This window comes from Falco biarmicus, chromosome 13 (assembly GCF_023638135.1).
Source record: "Falco biarmicus isolate bFalBia1 chromosome 13, bFalBia1.pri, whole genome shotgun sequence".
NCBI classification, from domain to species: Eukaryota; Metazoa; Chordata; class Aves; order Falconiformes; family Falconidae; genus Falco; species Falco biarmicus.
In genome coordinates, this window is record NC_079300.1 from 7,899,292 (window position 1) to 7,913,404 (window position 14,113).

The 14,113-nt window shown below is 37.0% G+C and overlaps 1 protein-coding gene across 8 annotated transcripts in view; it reads left to right on the top strand.

The window, feature by feature from the left end:
• Nucleotides 1-14,113, top strand: part of NAALADL2 (N-acetylated alpha-linked acidic dipeptidase like 2) — a 507,046-nt gene that overhangs the window by 477,224 nt on the left and 15,709 nt on the right. For all 8 annotated transcript variants that reach the window (XM_056358613.1, XM_056358610.1, XM_056358614.1 and 5 more), the window contains one exon: nucleotides 3,314-3,512. In XM_056358613.1, the coding sequence (XP_056214588.1) occupies nucleotides 3,314-3,512 (199 nt within the window). The remainder of the gene's footprint in view (nucleotides 1-3,313; nucleotides 3,513-14,113) is intronic.

Genomic DNA, 14,113 nt, shown 5'->3' on the forward strand with positions numbered 1-14,113 from the left:
GGAGCCTTCTCTTCTCCAGGCTTCCTCTGTATCGACATGCATAATAGTATGTCACAGCATGCCTTTTTAATGTTAGCTTCTTTGAAAAGAGACTTGTTACAGGAATACCAGATTAATTTGTTTGGGTAGTAGCAGTCATGGTACCAAAATTGAAGCTGATGGCAACATGTTCTTTGTACTGAGGATGTTCATGGATTTGTGTTTCTGCCCCCTTTAGGGTACTTTCTACAAAGCTTTCCCATTCAGATTTTCCACTGCCAGGTCTGATCATCCAGTTTTGCACACAAAATCTTCGTAGTGAATACAACACATAGCTGATCCTGAATTTGCAAGCTAATCAAAGCCTAAAGCCATTTCCCCTCTCTCTCTTACATGCAAACACATAGTCACATGCATGGTGAGTGAGCGTCATGCCTTAAACTGCTGATTTGTCTGTGTTCATTCTTCTGCAGGTACTCATAGGCAAGTACATTCATACCAGCGGGCACAAACACAATATTAAAATGTTAAATCTCTAGCAGTGCTTTCATAAAAGCAATCAGTTACATAAGGAAAGGCCATTGTATTCAGTGTCTGTAAAAATAAACACCTATTTGCTGTATCCTGTTTCTGAATAAAGTCCCGTTACATTTAGCAAATGTAATGAAATTCAACAGTCTAATCCTCTGATCAAGAGTATACATACTCTTGAGTCACTTTCTTATACTGGCAATTTTATTTCTCTAACAACTAAACAGCTAGCTTAGGTGATTCATCATGATTCATACTGGAGACAAAAGGACAAGGAATGCAAAATACAATAATGTGGTGGTGGTTTTTTCCTGAGTGAAGTAACACAATTTTTTTTATTTTTTCTGTAGAAGCATCACAAGATGTTTAAGACATTATTAGTTAATGCATCCTTTCCTTTAAGAATCATTTACTCTTCTACTCCCAGCTTCTCAACTGGAGAAGAGCATAAATCACAGTTTCCCTTGACAGTGAAGTTCAGTGTGTTGTGGTAAAAACTGGTGATGCCCTTAAAGCTGTGTCCTCAGTTCTCTGTGGCAATACTAGCCAGACACTTGCAGGTTTTGTACTGAAGTATTAAGAAAGGGCCTGGTCATTTGTTTTATGAGAGCTGGTTTAGAGTGTGATGTACACAGTGCTTTTTACTCATGACTGCAAAATAAAATGTAGCTGGTTTAGGGGCAAAATGCATGCTGTGGAGGAGGGAGAGCATTTACAGAATATTTGCGTTTAAAAGGGTGGTCTGGTTGGCTTCATTTCCAAATATTGAATGATGTCTTCTCCCTTTATCTCAGCTTCCCTATTGAAAAGGTATAGCTGATATTTATAATTGTTTACATAATAGATTAGAAATTATAGATGTTGCACATTACTTGGAATATGAAGTGCTTTGCTGAAAACAAAGAACTCTTTCTAACGGTGAATTTAAACCTTTCCATATTGACAGAAGTCCCAGGGTAAGGTATGCACAATGCCTGGATTATATGCATGGAAATTGCAAGTTCTTCAGCTGCACAGGATGTTTGCCTGAGATTTGAAAATTAAGGATATTGATAATTTGAAAAATATCCCAAGTGTACCAAGTTTATATGCTTGGAGAATATTTTTCTGAGGGATCAACCTAATATAATCAGATCTTAAATTACTCCAAATACAGTCAGATACCAATCCTGGACATCAAGGTACTACAATGCCTGTTATCCATTCTAATTAGGGAAGGGTGGATTGGGCAAGAGCCACTGACAAAGCAACCTTGTCCCAAACTGAGACAGACATAAACCATCTTCTCTCACTCACGTTCCTACAGGGAGCTTCTTCTGTTCATTGTTGAAGTTCACCTGGATAGTTGAGGAAATCTGAGAGTTTCTCTGCCACCAACATGTGCCTGTCCATGTATTTTGGATCATTTCACGTTTTGCTAGATTAGAACACGTTAGTCAGCTAAATGACAGGAGTGCATAGGGATCTATGAACTTCTTTGCCTTTGCTGAAATGTGTCCAATAGCAAATCTCTTTTTCCGTATGAGAGGGAGAATATGTCATATTCAGGCATTTCGTTGAATGTCTTAGTTGTACCTATTTACTTTTCCATTCCTGTTGCTCACCTTTCAGACTCCATCCATAAATAGTTTGAGAACTGGGTTGATGTTCTCCATTCACTATTTCTGGTCTCTCCCTATATCTGTTAGACAAGGAACTTTAGTATTCATTTAATTAGTGTCTTGAACCACTCTGTTGGAGTAATTATCTAAGTCACTAGGATACTGAACACACTGGGGTTTGTACAGTCAACTAAAGGTGAGACAGCTTCTAAAGCTGAGTGGTTTGTTTTGATTAAATTGTCATTTGCAAGATCTAAGGTTAGTTGATTTTCTGTCCTTAATAGGCAAAGTGAGGCTTGGTCTTAAAGATAATTTCTGCATCCTGGAAGTGGTTATTGCTGACTGATGTTACTTTTTCCTTTATATCACGTTCAGACTACGCTTTCTCTTGCTATGTGCTTGTAAAAATTAACACAGTCTATGCGCACAGTGGGAAAGGAGGGCATGCTCTTCAGCTGCCCTGCAGGTGGGAACAGACAGCGCATTCACAGTGCTCCAGCTCACCTACTGCAGACGGGGAAATACTGAAATCACAGTGTCCTCCAGAGTGCTGTGGGCTGTTATTCTTTCAGAGTCTGTAGGATTACGAACAAAGTAACAGTTAAAATTCCAAATTTATAAAGTTTTGAAAATATCGACTGGATTAGAATATATGTTTGGATATCAAAGTGTTAGTTGGTTCATTGCCGTATGATTTAAGTGATTAAGAGGAAGAATTTCACATCCCCTGTACAACTGTTGTTAACCTCTAGAATTCTAAAAGTTGAACAAAATTCAATTAAACTCTGCATATCACAATCTTCTATGCAGCAGTCATTATGGAATTCAAGCACAAGCTTTCAAACTTGAGAGCATCAAATGGCATTGAATAAATTCTGTCTCAGGAGGAAATGTTATAGTTACTGATTTATAACCATTGCTTCCTGCATGCCTGTTTTTCCAGTGGTGGCTTTCAAGTTGTGCCCAAAATCATTCTTCATAGCTTATTAGATCCTAAAACATCAGAGCCCAAATTGATCTTCTTTGAAAAATAATCAGAGCTTATGCACAATGATCTGTGGCTTTCCTTGATCTATTACGCAATTCTCACAAGGGAAAAGAGGCTCAGGTTTTAATTGGACTATTAATTTTGACTTGTAGGCAAGTGTAATAAGTGGTGTTCTTTGAATCACTGGCAACTGTCTTGCTCTTACTGTTTCTAGGTGAAGAAGTAGACATTCCTCAGTTGCTTACAGTGGCATCACATCTGAGGGACACTGCAGAATTGTTCCAATCAGATGAGATGCGCCCAGCTAATGACCCCAAGGAGCGAGCTCCTATCAGAGTCAGGATGCTCAATGATGTGCTACAAAGCTTGGAGAAAAGCTTCCTGGTTCATCAAGTTCCTCCAGGACTTTACAGGTATGATGTTCAACACATTCCTCTTTTGAGCTACAATAGTAATCTTGCATTATTGTGTTTTGAAAACTGTTATGCTCTTCACAAAAAAAAAATCTCATTGAGTATCCAAGAGTAAAGCTTTTTTTTCCTATCTCATCATTTCTGCAGAAAAAAAAAATAATTAATTACAATACAAGAGGTCGTTAGAATGCAGCATTGTAGCATTTCTGTTATGACATCACTGCTAACAAGATGTACAGTGTGATGGCTACTCAGGCAGCATGACAGCTACTTGTGTTAGACGGTACAGTGAGCTTTCAGAAGAAGAAAATACTTTGAAGTCTAATACTGCTTGACAAACTCCTATATTTTATTTAAAACTTTTTACAGTTCATTGAAGATTCAGAATTATACAAGATACTGTGTAGCATTATTTAGCATATTTAATTATATAGCAGTGCTCTTGGGTGCGTTTCAACCAGTCGAAGGCAGTACAGTGGAGTGAGTCAGAGGGCCTTAGTCAGTCGCCATTCATAACATCGTGTCTCTGGTTAGAATTATTCTCCAATATGGATTCAGCTGCACTACCCAGGTTGATTGTAAGATGTCATAATCATTCCATCTTTCACTTTCTAAGAAAGAAGTCTACAGGTCTATATCTCTTACCATAGATTCCTCTACAAAAAAAACTAATGGCAATCAGTAGCTTAAGAAAAGTTCAAAGAGCAAGAATTGGCCAAGCCTGTCTGAGTAATGCCTGGCCCGCTGGCTGTTCAGGAGAAGTTATGAAGTGTGTGCATGTGCTTCAGTACAAACTGCCCAAAGCACTGTATTACAGCCCATCAAAGTGGTGTTCCATAGCTCAGCCCCAGGGATATGTTTGGAATGCCCTGGGCTATAGGGTGAGGGCATATGTGTGCTGTTTGACTTCACCAGACCTACTGGGATTATTTTGAAGGACTCTGGCTGAAGATAACCAATGGCTCATCAATACTGCCCATTAGGAGGTTTCCCAAGTCAAACCATCCCTAAAGCCATACCCAGATTTTACTTTAGGGGAAACTACTTGGCATACTCAAAAAAGAGAGCTCAGAAGTGGACTGACATACAGGCACAGGAGACTGACAGGGGCCAGGACACGGAAGTGAATGAGGTGTCTATGTTATTTAGTAATATAAATATACTTGCCACGAGAACCAACTAAAGTAATAAGACAGTACTTTGATGCAGTTGATGAGAAAAATTGTCAAACGTCTTGTGCAAGTGATTGTTTCAAGTGGGCACAAAACAGACAGATGGTAGAGACAGACTTTGGAAGAAAAGCAGAAAGCTACAGCATCAGGAGGAAAGGAGGAAGAGATGCTTCCATCTTGTCATAAACCAAACGTGGTCATCTTTTAACAAGAACAAAAGAAAGAAAAAAGAAAAAGAAAGATAATTGTGCTGAACTGAACGGTGTTAGTGAATAAAATCCCTACAGCTATAATAAAGAAAATAAAATAATGATATTTGGGGAGGGACTAATTTGCTTCATTCCTGCTGTGACTGGACTTATAAAGAAATAAACCAAAATGTGATTAAATAAAATCTAATATTCCAGGTTTAGCACTGCTGTCTTTCTTTTCTGAGCTGGTATAGTGTTGCAAAGGAGCCATAAAACTGCTTAATGTAATGTATTGTGTCTGTGTTGCATCGCAACAGCACTCTGTTGAATCTGGCCCTGTCCTTATTTGTAGAAACAAATCATGCCAAAACTTAGGATTCCAGTAAGAGGGGGTTTTGAGGTCTCCTAATATTTAAATTCTTGCAGTGCTTGCAGTATTAAGTTTCATATTCATCAAGATGTAATTGCTACATACGCAGGTATGATGTGAATTGAATTTTTCACCTTCCTGCTCTCAGCACTACTTCAGCGCAGAGCATGGGATTCACAGTGGTAAAGTAGATAGCATGGAAGGGAAAATTTTGTAATGTTTCCCCTCCTTATTTCATTAGGTTTGATACAGGATTTAACAGTGGCTGATAAGGTTACTTCAGAGTTTGTGGGGAAACATTGGATTTGACGTTACTCTGAACTATTTTACCTGACATAATCTGAAGTGTGTAACAGTAAGGTGTGTCAACATTTAGATACTTACTTAAAAACAATGCATTCTTGTACTGTGCCAAGGTGTGTAATTGTAGTGTAGACTTACCTTTAAGGCAAACAGAGTCAAAGACAGTGGTAATGTCTGATTTCCTTTCCTGCCATTAAAAATCTGCAATACATTTTTTTTTAAAAAAAAAAGTACCTAACATTATATGTTTATTTGGGTTATTGTTCACTTTTAGGGTTTAAAAGTCCCTCTATTATTTGATGCAGTTATATGAATCTGTTTTGTGTTCTGAAGCTTTAGTTTTATCACAGGAACACTAGAAGTACTTGAAAAAAATGATGTTGTTGGTTTGGGGGTTTGGGATTTTTTTTTGCTTGTACAACTTAAGCTTTTCTTTTTGTAATTTGGTAAAGAAAACAAACGAAAAAATCAGTCTCACAGCCAGGACCTTCTATGCCATGTTTCATCCCAGTCAGAAGATTGATGGGCAAGTTATAAACCCCTGAAATAGTGGTTTATAATGGAAATGCTGGCAGCCCTTTAACTATAGCAGCGCAAGCAGTGCAGCAATAAATACTATGCTTCATCTGTAAACAGAAATTTAGGATGCAGTTTGCAGCCTTGACCTTCAGGCTCCAACTGTGTTTAGATCATTAAGATTCCATAAATACTGTAATTTACAGCCTTCTGAAGGAAGAATTTGTGTGCACAGTAAAGCACGTATTCTTCATGAAAAAATGATTGCTTCCTGTATACCCATTTGGACTCATATTCTCAACCTCAATCAAAGTACTTGACAAATCTGCTGAAGTTTAGGCATCATTTTTAGGCTTGTGTTTGTCCTAATTCACAGCTCTCTAGATCCGTATCATGTTTTCTCTTCTAGAACTCGACTTAAAAAGGAAGGTGGATTTTTTTGCATTGTCGCAAGAGGTGGATTGCAACCTACTTGTGCTTGCCCACTACAGGGAAACTAATATATCTTTTCTATGTCTTTATGTATGGTTTGTACGCACGTTGCCACAGCTGCAGTCCCTTACTGTATATAGGTACTTAAAAAAAAATAGATGCCTCATTCCAGTCAGTGTCATAGGGCAACATTTGGGCATAATTGATGCATTATTTTTCTATAATGAGCAATAAAATTATTCAAAATTACTAACAGAATTAAAATTACTTCAATTTTTGGCAATTTCATATATATATATATATGTATGTATATATATATTCAGGATATCCTGAATAAAGTTAAGTAATGTTGACTGTCATTGGCAGGTTGTTCAATCCAGTGTAAGTAAACACTGTAGTTTAGATGATTATCCTTCTTATCTGAACTTCATGACATTGCACTGAAAATTCGGCAATAGCATACTTTCCCCATGATATTCTATTTCCAACTGTGCTGGAAATATACAAGTACAGCTGTCATCAGGGTATTTTAGTCTTATCCAGAAATTTAGGCAGAATGAAAAATAATAGGTTGAGAAACATTATCCTTCTTTGCAGAGGTTACCCTGGGGCTTGATTTGGGGTTAGGACAAAATCTCTTGAGTTTTATTGTACCTGAAGAATTCCTGTGATTCCCAGTGGTTACCCCAGGCAGACTCTCTATTTCCAAAAAAAAATGCTTAGGAACAAAATAGGATAGCTATTGGTTTTTCTTCTCATAACATAATCCTTATCATAATATTGATAATTTTGTGGTTTACATTTTGTCATTATTTTAATGGAACAATCAGTAGAAATTTTTATGTTTATTTCTTTCCTCTAGCCGTTTCTTGCTTTCCACTCTTAGAATATAGACTTATGCTGAACATTTATGTATATATTCTGATGGTCATATTTTGCTGCTAGTAATAATAACCATAGATTATGCTTAGCACATACGAAGCTAAAGGTAAGAACAGAGGTTCAATCACTTTAGGCACTGTGCATAGATCGGGGCGGGGGTGGGGTGGGTGGAATCTCGAGCATATTGTCCTCTCAATCAGATGGTCAGCCTCAGCAGAGATATAAGAGGAATCTATAAATGCTCATGTATAGTAAGAAAACCCCAAATTCTACCCTCATCAGCATTCAGCAAGGTACATGTAGTTGACTGCAAGGGGCAGAAGATACTTTATCTCTGTAAGGAAGGGTGCTTCAGCCATAAGTATACGTAGATTAAAACAAAGACCTGGGGCAGTTTCCCTACAGTGAAAGCAGCTTGTCTGATAAGGTCAAGGAAGTACTGGCTGACACCTGTTGTGATACGGAGTAACCAAATCTCTACATGGCTTCTGAGAGAGAACAAAATTAATTTCCCTAAACGATTGTTTGTAAGGTAGATAACAGGGCAAATCCAATGCGGAGCAATGTGTCTTCTCTTTGTGTCTTTCCTGAACATCTTTGTCTTTTGTGCATCAGCTAATCCCTAAAACTCTCAGACTCTAGAAGTCTACTGTCATGCTTTTGCATGCTTTTCCCTCTATGAAAATACCTACCAAAACAGCGACATGGACAGCATCATGGATAACAAGACAGCAAGTATCTTCCTGGTGTTTATAAATATTGACCTTAAATCTTATGTCTGCCTAGGCTGGGTAAGACCGTTCCCCATGTTCCTTGTCTGTTTTATTTCTTATATTTGCAGATCTTCACAGCTTCTAATAACCTAATGTATCTGTCAAGTCTGTGTGCGCACTCCTTTACGTATTCACACAGGGAATTTGTGTCTTTCTTGAAAGGCGTAGCACTGCAGTGGCATTGGAACAATGAATAATAATATTGCAAAGAAATGAGATAATCAAGAAAACTTCATGCAGTATCAGGCAGAGGACACTCACTCAGTGCAGTAACATATCCTTTCATACTGAACATGTTTGATTTCCTCGGGTCCATGTCTAAACTTCATATTTGATGGATGCTGTTGATACTGGATGGATCCAGTATGCAGGGTTTCCTAGAATACCGTGTAATGCTCCTACCTAGATTTCCAAATCTTGAGTCGCTAAAAACAGAGTTTGTGTCTTTGATCTTTTAAAAGTAAAGTCCAAAAAAGACACACAAGGGCTCGGGCTGTCATTTTGGCTCCAGTTAGACCATCATTAGATGTTAATAAGCTTAAGGATCAGTTATGTCATGACTGGCCGTTCTTTTAACAATTTTGTAAAAGAATCAAAGTCAACTTGTGTAAAATTTTTCATTTAAGAGTTTCATCTTAGGTTGCCAAGTGTAACCTGTCCAGTAAGGTTGTATGCATCTGTCACCGCTATTTATGGAACTGTTGCAAGGGCCATTGTACTTGTCTAGTAGATGTAATTGAGTGAATTGAGTAATAAGTAGGTGAAAAAGTGAGGATTTTGAAAACAATCTGTGTTTCCAGGGAAGACCTCCAGCAGTTTTTATTGCTCATTTGTACAAGTTAAACTTCTTCCTTTTTCTTCTTTTTGCCATGGATACCCAAGTGTGACATTAACACTTCATTGAGCTAAAAAATTACAACAAATCAGTACATTATAATGAATAAAATACTTGCAATAAGCAAGGATAGATTGTGCACCGTAAATTTGCCATAATGAAATGAAAGAACAATCAAAAGATGTTTTTACCACCACACAAGAGAGTAACTTGCATTGTTCTAATCTCATGCCACTCAAGTGTTTGCTGTTCACCAGAACATAAGTTTTCCTTTCAGACTGAGATTTGTTGTATATGTTCCTGACATATGTACAGAGTCTACTGGACTTATTTCTTTTTTGCTGATAAACTGCAGCAGATTCTCAGGTGTGAAAATTCACATGACCTAAGACTCAAGTTTCTAGAGAGACACTTAGTAGGAAAGGTAAAGTCTGTATTAAATCTCCATGTGTAAACAAACTGGATTCATCGTGGGATTTATAGAGGACAGGCATTAAAGATGCAAATATCCTGCTAATCTTAAAAACTAATGTCGGTAAACATGTAGTGCAATGTCATCTGAAAAAGAAAAAAACTAGCCCAGAGTTTATACAGAAGATAAGAATTCTGTCTCATTTTATAAACTCTTTGCAGATTTGGTTTTTCAGTTTGAAGTCTTCATTTGTGGCTTCAAGTAGAAAATATTCCTGTATACTTTGTTGTAATGTTGAAGACATTTTTGACTGCCCTGAACCAAACACGTGGAATTCATATTTTTTTCCTGCATGGCATTATGTGGAGCAGAGAGTGAATTGATATGGTGCTGATGATCCTTAGTGTGGGAAATACTGCAACAGTTCATGTTGTACTGGCAGCAGTAGATAATGGTCTGTCTTGTGTTACCTGCCATGTGCAATTTGTAAATACAATACTAGAATGATGTTGAAGAAAGAATTGTGTACTGTTTTTAGAACAGCGCACCTCAGATTTTGCCATTCTGTCAGAATAAATGAATTTTCATCTTACTGCACAGCTGTGATTTTTCATCTGACATTTTACCCTAATATCTTGGATCTTTCAAAATTTTCATCTCTTTTTCATCTATAATTGTTCCACACCTTATAAAGGTAGTTATGATTAGTGGTATTACTTATTTCACTTTCCGGTCCTTCACTGGTGTTTCTTGGCTCTGCAGTTCTTGTTCAGATCCCTTTTCTCTGATACATGTTTGTCCAAGTGTATTTTTTACACCTAAGATGTCATCCCATTTTTTTCTACCTTCTTCCTTCAAACTCCATAGTGTTTACGCACTGTAGTTGTAGTTTATGCAAGTATAAGTTAGACGTGACGAAGTCGAATATTCAGGATAGAAGTGACACGCAGTTTCAGTAAGACTTGCTTCATTTTAGCTCACTTCATAACTACTAATGGCAAAAAAAAAAAAAATCACAGGAAATATTCCAAGGATAGTTTTATGTTCTTCCCAAGAATGTGGGAAGGCAAAAAGAAGTTTTCATCAGATAGGTGAACAGTGGCAGCTGTGCACTGCCAGAAGATCTGAGATGCTGCTAACTGCATGGTAAATCTTTAATTAATTCTTGCTTGGAAGATGAGTTTTCTCCCAGCCTTTGGTAGCAGACATTGAATGAAAGGATTAGGTTCTTGGTTTATATGCTTATCTAAATAGATGTCTTGTGTCTGGTGCCCAGGAATTCATAAAAAGTGGTGACAATTGGGAGTTGGTATCCAGAGTTTTTACAGCATAGTCAGAAGTGGGTTTTATGAGAAAACTGGATAGATTGAGTCACCTCTGCAGGTTACTCTTGATTAGAAAAAAATTTATAAGACACTAATTGCAGTTCTTAACTGCCAGGTTATTTTTTCTAATCCTAAAACCAAAGCCAAACCAGTTAGTTAATGGCATGACAAGGAATGATGTGAATTTAATTAGGCTGGTACAAACTAAGAAATATTTCCAACCAAATCCTGAACACTAGGCTCACTAGATATAGCTATTGCTGTCCTGAAAAAAAGTGCAATAACATGTTTGGTGCGCTAATTTCAATTTAAAATAGTAATTTGAGTCAAATTCATGCATCCAAATCACTAGCAGAATCTGGAGTAACAACCTTGGTATAAGGTGGACTGAAAGTATTTTCTTCACTGTATCCCTTTTAAACATTGTACCCAACTGTTACATGGGGGTATAGCATGGGTGGGAGGACAAAAGGAACTTTCTTCTCTCTTGAGCAGCTACCAGAAGCCAGACATAATTAAGATCACTTCCTGTTCACTCAGATGGTGCAGATACTCAAAATGGGATTTGAGGGACTGGGAAGAAGATACAGTCATGAATCCGCTCATTCAGTGGATCCACATAATGTTGCATTGAAATTAAGCTCTAACTCTAAATAGCACAGAAGCTTTCCCCAGGATACCTTTTGCTACCAGTGCAGCTCCCCAGAACAGGCATAGTTAGGAAAGTGTAGGAACTGTTTAATTCATGATGGACCTGTAGGAACAATATTCTAGCAGCAGGAGCATTCTCTGTGTGCTGAGCAACTTTGGGAAGTGTTCTGGCCCCTCTGGGGTGATTGAACTGCGCTGTGGTTGTTTATTCTCTAGGCCAGATAGTTAGAATTTCATCCACTGGGATATTGACTCTTTTAACATTCATCCGTGTGTGGAGCAGCACATTTATCCTAGCATACATCAGCAGCAACTACTAGCTTGATAATGCTCTTACAAATTCCTGCTTTGGTTATTATTTTTCTCATGACTGATAATCATGCTGAATTATGCCCTTTCTTAATATTGAGAAGGTACAATAAAGTGACTGTAACTCACTCTCAAAACACCTGATCCATCCAAGTGGCACTTCAAATGGTTTTTCCTTTGGAATCACCAGTACATGTAATGACCATGAAGTAATGACTGTATTTGTTGTCTTGGAATTTTTTACTATTTAAAGAGCATTTGCTGCATAAATACTACTGAATTAGCCATCTGCAGAGATATAATTACAGTAGACATTAAATCTTATTTAAACAGGGAACACAAAAATCTTGTCATTACACCTGCAAAAGCAGAAAACCACTATAATTAGAGATTATGCCATGGCTGGAAACCAGCTTTCTCACTTCCCTGATATGAATGGTAAACCTGGGTGTACATACATTAATTTATTATTGTCTGTACCTGTATGTACTTCTCATGGATTTCTTCCATCTTTTTGATTAGATTGATTTGTACACTTACAGAGTTCTGTCTGTAGTATGCATCAGACCCATTTTGGTTTTGATATAGTACATATTATTGTGTATATTGTAACGTAACACCGCATTGGTGGTCCTGAAGATGAAGAGTTTATCCGGGACATACAATTTCTCATGCTTTCCGTGAATGTGCATGATCTTGACCTTGCGGAGAACTTGGGGGTTTGGGGGGATAATGACATTTATTTGAATACGTGGACTTAATTAGACATTTTAGCCCATTTCACAGCAGCTGTTTGGGTAACTGTAAAAACCCTTTCACAGAAGGCTGTTGCAGAGCTCTCATGCCAAGGCCTAGCAAGTCTTCAGATTAGGATACAGTTCTATTCAGTTTTCCTTCCTGGCAGATCTTGCTCAGGTCTGTGCTTATGGTGCTAAATAGACCAAGAATATGTAGTGACAGAGAGGAACAGCCTGTAATCTCAGAAAGTTATACAAAGTACTAGATTTTGAATGTATTAAATATGACAGAAACTTCATATTTTATACGTTATTGCATTTTTCTTATAAATAGTAGGGTCGATAACATTTTTTAAATCCAAGAAATATATGGTTCCACATTTTTTGTCATGACAGATATGAGCCATTCATCTATGTTTGCAATATTAATCAAGAACATTTCTTGAATATAGTACAAAAATAAGTGGAATTAATTGAAAAAATAGTTAGTATGTGATACTCCCCTCACTAACATACTACCCAGGCAAGAGGGTTTAGAAGTTTGGTGGTGAGATCATTAACAAGCAAATTACATTAACCAGGATTTTTAAAAGTGTTAATTTTGTGTGTATTCATGCCATTGAAGGTAATAAAAATATAACTTTAGGCATTTCTTTAAAGAACATATTATGACATAATTAATTTTTTATCCATAATTAACTCTTATGATAATGACCTTTCAGATTTTGGCTGTGATTATAATGGTCTTGAAACAAGCCTCATGGTATGAAGTTACTTAAGGTGATAAACCTACACAGGATCGGAATGAGAGATCAAGGTCAAGCCAATTTACTGCATCAAAGAGTAGACACTGCTTGCTGCTTTGTTTAGAAACGGTATTCCTTCTTAGGAATCGGATGTTTTGTATGATTTCTAAATAAAAAACCCTATGAAGCTTTCAGAACATCATCTGTGAGCCATTTGGAAATAATACTTTTATTAATTTACTTCCCTCCAGTCCTTCAAAATAGTAGCACATCTGCTTTGACTTTGAGTATTTCAGACTGAGACATCCTTAAAAGAAAAATAATTTCCTCCAGATCATTCAGCATAAGCATGTTTCTTTCGTTTGAAAAATAAGTGTAGCATAAACCAATCAAGGAACAACATGCTGGCAATTGCTACCAACAGCTACGTTATTTGAAATAAAGTATATTTCATACCAGTTACTGCCAGTAAATAACATTTTAAAATATAGTTATATTATTTTTGTTTAATGCATCATCACTCTTAAGTATAGATGCAAGTCTGTGTTCTAAGAAATTACAGAATAAATATTGAAGGATTTTCAAGGAACTTTTACATTTCTGTGGAGTATATATCATTCGTCCGCTGCATATAGGGTTTGAAAGCTCTATGGCAAAGAGTCTGATAGTGTGTTTTGTGGCTTCTTCAGGAATTTCTGGATAAAGTTGCTTAATTAATTTCTGTAAAGCCCTGGAGAAAATCATGCCTAATTAATTAGAGGACTGCCCTTTAGCAGTGATAAATAATTGCTTGCAACTTCTGAAGAACAAATGCATCCTAATTTTTCTTTTCTGTTCCACTTCTGTTCTGTGAAGTCATTCTGTACTGTTGAAGCTATAGGATTGATTCTTCTTACTTACTAATCTTACTTACTCCAAACTAAGGAAAAAATAAGTTTCCTAAACTC